A 6,205-nucleotide genomic window follows, 5' to 3' on the forward strand; every position below is an offset into this window, starting at 1 on the left:
ACGCAACACACAGACACACACACAGACACAGAGCCCACTTCCAGCCTAGTGGTACTACAGCCACATCACACACTTCAACACCACTTGCACTGAACATTACAGACCGAAATCAACTGACATTTAGGCTCTGCTCCAATCTCCAATATGCATTGTAGCATACCAATTTAAATGTGGATATTGACTCGCCAGCTATTAAACAGTGATACCGATCATATACACTCAGTGGTCAGTTTATTAGGTACACCACGCCGTTCACAAATGGTTCGCTCCTACAGAGTGACTCATCGAGGCATTCAGTTACTGTTCGATCGAATGCAAAACTAGTGACCTAAGCGACTTTGAGCATGGTTGAGCGTTGTGTCATGCGCGCCGGTTACAGTATCTCAGAAACGGACGTGTCCTCCTGGGCTTTTCACGCACAGGAGCGCGACAAACAAAACAACATCCAGTCAGCGGCAGTCCTGTGGGCGAAAACAACACATCGATAAGAGGTCGAAGGAGAACGGCAAGAATCGCGCAAGCTAACGGGCGGGCCACAAACAGGCAAGTAACGGCGCAGTAGTGGTTTGCGGAACGGAATCTCGGACCACACAACTCGTCGGTCTTTGTCACGAATGGTCTATTGCGGCAGACATCCACACCGGGTTCCACCCCTATCAGCTAAAAACAAGAAGCGGGTCATGCTATCACCAACACTGGACAATTGAGAGGTGGAAAGACTTTTCCTGGTCCGACGAATCCTGGTTCCGTCATGCTAATGGCTGAGTCACGATTTGGCATAAGCAGCAGGAGTCCATAGCCCCAACCTGCCTGGTGTCAACTGTATAGGCTGGTGGCTGTGGTGTAATGGTGTGGGGAATGTTTTCCTGGTGCACGTTAGGTCCCTTGAGATCAATTGAGCAACATTTCCATGCCCTGAAATTCCGACTGTTCTGGAAGCGATGGGGGGTCCGACCAGAACTAGATGGGTGTACCTAATAAAATGTCCACTGACTGTATAATACTAGGACTAACATATCACAGGTTAATGTTGTGGTGTTAGTGTTTTTGCAATGAAGAACTAACACCACAACTAACAACCGTACTGTAACATATGCACGTGGAGACAGATGCGGTTAGAATGACTTACAAAATAAACAAAGGTCAAGTTCAATAGCGGCCCTGTGTTTTGTGCAATCATGTGACGTGGCAGGATTTTATCCTGTATTTTAAGCCGTATCCAGACATGAGAATTGCCCATTTAAATGAAAGGTATTGTCTGAGGATGGTGCTGGACCATCTGGCATAAAAAGAAAAGGTGACAGTTTGATGAAAAAATATTTAAATAATGGTTAACCTGTTTTGGCTGCAGCCCGACGTCGGTACACTTATGACAACAGCCAGCTCAAAGTGCAGGGCGCGAAATTCAAAAGATATTTTTTTTAAATATTTAACTTTCACACATTAACAAGTCCAATACAGCATATGAAAGGTACACATCTTGTGAATCAAGCCAACATGTCCGATTTTTAAAATGTTTTACAGGGAAGACACAATATGTAAATCTATTAGCTAACCACGTTAGCAAAAGACACCACTATTCTTACTCCATCAGTTTTTTACTCCATCAGTAGCTATCACAAATTCGACCAAATAAAGATATAAATAGCCACTAACCAAGAAACAACTTCATCAGATGACAGTCTGATAACATATTTATTGTATAGCATATGTTTTGTTAGAAAAATGTGCATATTTCAGGTATAAATCATAGTTTACATTGCAGCTACAGTCAGAAATTGCACCGAAAGCAGACAGAAAAATTACAGACACCAACGCCAAATAACTAAATACTCATCATAAAACATTTCTGAAAAATACATAGTGTACAGCAATTGAAAGACAGGCATCTTGTGATTCCAGACAATATTTCCGATTTATCAAGTGTTTTACAGCGAAAACACAATATAGCGTTATATTAGCGTAGCCACAATAGCCAGAAACACTTGGGCGCCGACGACCAGTTCACATGCACGACAGATATTAGAAATAGCATCATAAAATGTTTCTTACTTTTGGTGATCTTCCGTCAGAATGTTGGACAAGGTGTCCTTTGTCCAGAACAGTCGTTGTTTGGATCTGGAACGGCAAATTTCCCTCTTGATTTAGCATGGGCACTTACCAAGTGGTACGGATCTCTCCAACGTCAACAAAGTCAGAGAACGGAACACGGCAAAACTCCCGAAAAAATTTCAATAATCTGATTAAACTATATTGAAAAAACATACTTTACGATGATATGGTCACATGTATCAAATAAAATCTAAACCGGAGATGTTAGTCGTCCATAACGACAGCTAAACAGAAGGCAAATCCATGTCCCCTTTCGCGCGCTCCAGAAACAGGAAATGGACGGTCACGTCATACAAAGAGCTTTAATTCCACCTCAGACCAAGATAAACACGAAATGTCTTCTCTCACCGCCTCTTGACAACCAGGGGAAGGTGTATGAAGTGTACGTAGACTCTTACGTATCATGCCCATGTATAGGCAGGAAGTTGAACAGCGCATCGATTTCTGACATTCCACTTCCTGGTCAGGAAATGTGCTGCAGAATGAGTTCTGTTTCACTCAGAGAAATAATTCAAACGGTTTTAGAAACTAGAGAGTGTTTTCTATCCAATAGTAATAATAATATGCATATTGTACGAGCAAGAATTGAGTACGAGGGCGTTTGAAATGGGCACGATTTAACTGGCTACTCAATACTGCCTCTTGCAGCCATAAGAAGTTAAATAAAATAAACATGTCACACATTTGCACAAAACACAGGGCCTTAGTTATAACACCACACTCTAGAAACATACACGCATGACACATTAATTTTTAAATTCAAGTTATTCTGCCCTTTCTGTATGTGTATGTATTTTAATGTGTGTCCTTAACTGTGTAGGTGTACCACAGTCTCTTCTGGCCTCTGGAGTTCACTGTCCCCAACAGGGACAACAACAAGTGCTACTCCAAGATCATCTGCAATAAACTGGACAATGTAGGAACCCTCCTCTCTGCTAACTCACCTGACTACCTGTTTGATTCATGGATACTGCAATTGTCACTTTTGCTGTGTAGAGTTCAAAAGTTCTCACATTTGAAAAATTCAGGAAACCTGAAAAATTATTTTGTTAGAGGAACAAAAATGTTCCACCCTTGTCTCCGGTCAAGAAGCTATGTGAACACTTTGTCACTTTTGACACCATGTTTCTGAAAGCTATTCTAGAATAACAATGGACACACATGTCGAATTCAATAGCCATATTGAAGAATACAAGTTCCGATATGCAGGGTCTGGCTAACATAAACTTGTAGATGACCTATACACTTGATCTATCGGTAACATCACTCTCTCTGCAGGATCGTGTGATCGGATTCCACTACCTGGGGCCCAACGCAGGCGAGGTGACGCAGGGCTATGGCGTGGCCATGAAGTGCGGACTGACTAAAGAGCAGCTGGACAACACCATCGGCATCCACCCCACCTGCGCTGAGGTAAGACCGATCGCCCACCAGCTGCAGGCCGCATTTCATTCCAGAGTTGCTCCCCCATTTTTGCCCTCGTTTTCTCTCCTCCTCGGATTGGTTGTAGACATAGGATGTGTGCCCTCTATCCATCTCCATCTTTCCCATTAATCACTGCTGACTGCTTTTGATATACATTCACACATTTTTTAAAATGTCTAACATGCAAGTCCCTCCACGGTGAAAAAAAGTAACTTGCAGAACGTTTTCTGATTGCCTGAGTCGATCTGGCAGTGAGCCACGACAAGTTATTCGACCTTAGAACCTATCAAATCAAGAATTTAATTGTCAACTAAAGGCTGGAAAACTAACTACTGTAACAGCTGACAGTTAGCACCACAGGCAACTATTGCCATTACGTTCAAGGCTAAGGTTATCACAGTATTTTGTAGCAAGTGTACCCTCTATCCATCTCTATGGTTGTAGCTTTAAATCGGTTGCTTTTGCCCAGTTGTCTTTACATTTGTGAACGAGCCGCAGCGCCTCACCACACCACAGAGATCAACGGTCGTTCTGCTTCTTCTCTTCCAGACCTTCACCACCATGGAGGTGACCAAGAGCTCGGGCGGTGACCTCACCCAGGCGGGCTGCTGAGGTTAAACCCTGCTCGTTTAGCAGGCTGTCCCGTTCTTCATCTTAGATATCTCCATCGCCCTCCCTCTCACCTTGTATCTCTGTGCCAACCTGGCCGCCACTCAAATTCTACATCCAAGACCAATCTCTTCTCAGGAAAAAAACAATGAGGTGATTAGAAACCAGGGTAGCGGGGTCTGAATGAATAAAACCACTCATTTGGGAATAGAGGTGGATGGGGAAATATGTCTCACTGTCTGAAAGATTGAGCCAAAAGATGCACTGAGGTGGCCTGTAGCGTGGACATACAAGGTGAGATAATGAGATGAGGTGAGTTACGATCTATGGGACAGCCTACTAGACAGCGGGGTTACTCTGCTGCTTTTACGAGGTGCCACTTGTGTGTCTTGCTCAGAGGTGCACCACCCCTCTAGGGATGTGTGAGTGCTGTTTGACGTCCTGGCCCTTAACCCAGTCGCTGTGGTGGGCTAGGACCGATGTCCCTCTGTGTCCAAAGGCACATGGGGTGAACCGAACCCTTCGTCCAACTCCCCAACTTAAACACATTTTACACACGCATACATACACTCACGTAAGATATTGTTTATTTTGTCATCACGTCTCTTCTGTCAAGCCATCAACATTATTGGCAGAAGTGTACTATCAAATATCTCATATGAAGACAAAAAAATCAATGAGGTTAATGTGGTGGGCAAAGATTATGTTTATTTTTAATCTGCATTTCTCATGGTATCGACCTTTCTCCACATCAAGGTCGTTAGCCTTAGATTAAAGATGCCTCCCAGTTCCAATTTCTACCAAAGTGTTACCCAAAAAGGTGACAGAAGTTAAGAGAAAAAGAGCCTCCGACATTCAAAGCTCTGCTGCTTCAGGAAACACTTTCTGTTAGGACTTCCAAGGAATGAATACATACAACTCGAATTGTACTCAATGTTAAAAATAAATACATCTTAAGTTTACAGTGGAGAATTAAAAAAAATGCTTATTTGTATCAGTTTGCTGTTTCGTTTGCCACTGCATTATTTGTGTATTTAAGATGTAGCCAATCTGGTAGAGGAATTTATTTACTCTTAAAATACTGTCCTATCTGACTTGTTGTTGAGCGGTGACACGTCAAACTGTATAAATGACTGCTTCACTGGTATCACCTTTGTAGATGATCTTTTGAAGACAAATAAAAGTTATGTCAACATGCAAGCTATCATCTTGGCTGTTCGTTTGCTGTCTCAAAGTGAAAGTGAAGATATGTTACTTTTATTTTTGCTTCTATCATGAAGTGACCTGTTCCGTGTGGTTGCCTAAAGTAGGGTTAGTGGTTGATGGCAATCTTGTGCATGTTAATTTCCAGAGATACGGAGTCGGCTGTATGGTCTTCAGTCTGCGGTGTCGTTTCCTTCTTACTGGAAAGTGCCAGCAATGTAGCCTACACCGTGATGCGCTTGTGTCATGTTGCCAAGTGTGACTGACATTGGAGCTGGGACATTACTTGCATATCAAAAATGATTATTAGTACAAGTGTATTGGTAAAGGGAAAGATATGTTGGCCATTTTTAGAGGCAATTGTTCTTCAACCTATATTATTGAACCTGTACGTTTAAAGTTGAACTGAGGGAGGATTTTAGGAAAAACAACTCGATTTCACATTGTTTGCTGAGAACCCTCTTTCCATACAAGTGGGCGTGCTGTTTAATAGTGATGAGATCATTATTGGATTATTTTAATTACCTTCATTCATCGCCCACATTGGTACAGTGGATCAAGCCAGTCTGTTGAAGTGGGCACCCAACATCAGAAAAGGGACGTTTTGAAACATTTTAAAATGGGGGGTATTTCCTTTTCTTTTTGAGTATTTATTTCTATGGGTCTATTCAGCCAGCCAAGTGGCGGTTATGATCAAAAGAACCTAGACAGGTGTGACGCTTTTGTTGGGTTTAGTGGCTCCGTCTTACGTTTAGCTGTATGAACGTTGTCACCTGCACACGCTGCCATGACAACTCTGGCCTTTGTGAATTTTAATTTACTTTAGTCCTTACAGTTTAATTGAAACTCAATCTAC

General features: G+C 42.5%; 1 protein-coding gene across 2 annotated transcripts in view; it reads left to right on the top strand.

Moving 5' to 3' along the window:
- LOC120064266 (thioredoxin reductase 1, cytoplasmic-like) overlaps nt 1-5,353 on the top strand; it is a 29,354-nt gene extending 24,001 nt beyond the window's left edge. For both annotated transcript variants that reach the window (XM_039014713.1, XM_039014723.1), the window contains 3 exons: nt 2,933-3,028; nt 3,391-3,525; nt 4,087-5,353. In XM_039014713.1, coding sequence (XP_038870641.1) covers nt 2,933-3,028; nt 3,391-3,525; nt 4,087-4,149 — 294 coding nt within the window. In that variant the 3' untranslated portion in view covers nt 4,150-5,353. The remainder of the gene's footprint in view (nt 1-2,932; nt 3,029-3,390; nt 3,526-4,086) is intronic.
- Nucleotides 5,354-6,205: the final 852 nt, after the last annotated feature.

This window comes from Salvelinus namaycush, chromosome 2 (assembly GCF_016432855.1).
Source record: "Salvelinus namaycush isolate Seneca chromosome 2, SaNama_1.0, whole genome shotgun sequence".
Lineage (NCBI taxonomy): Eukaryota > Metazoa > Chordata > Actinopteri > Salmoniformes > Salmonidae > Salvelinus > Salvelinus namaycush.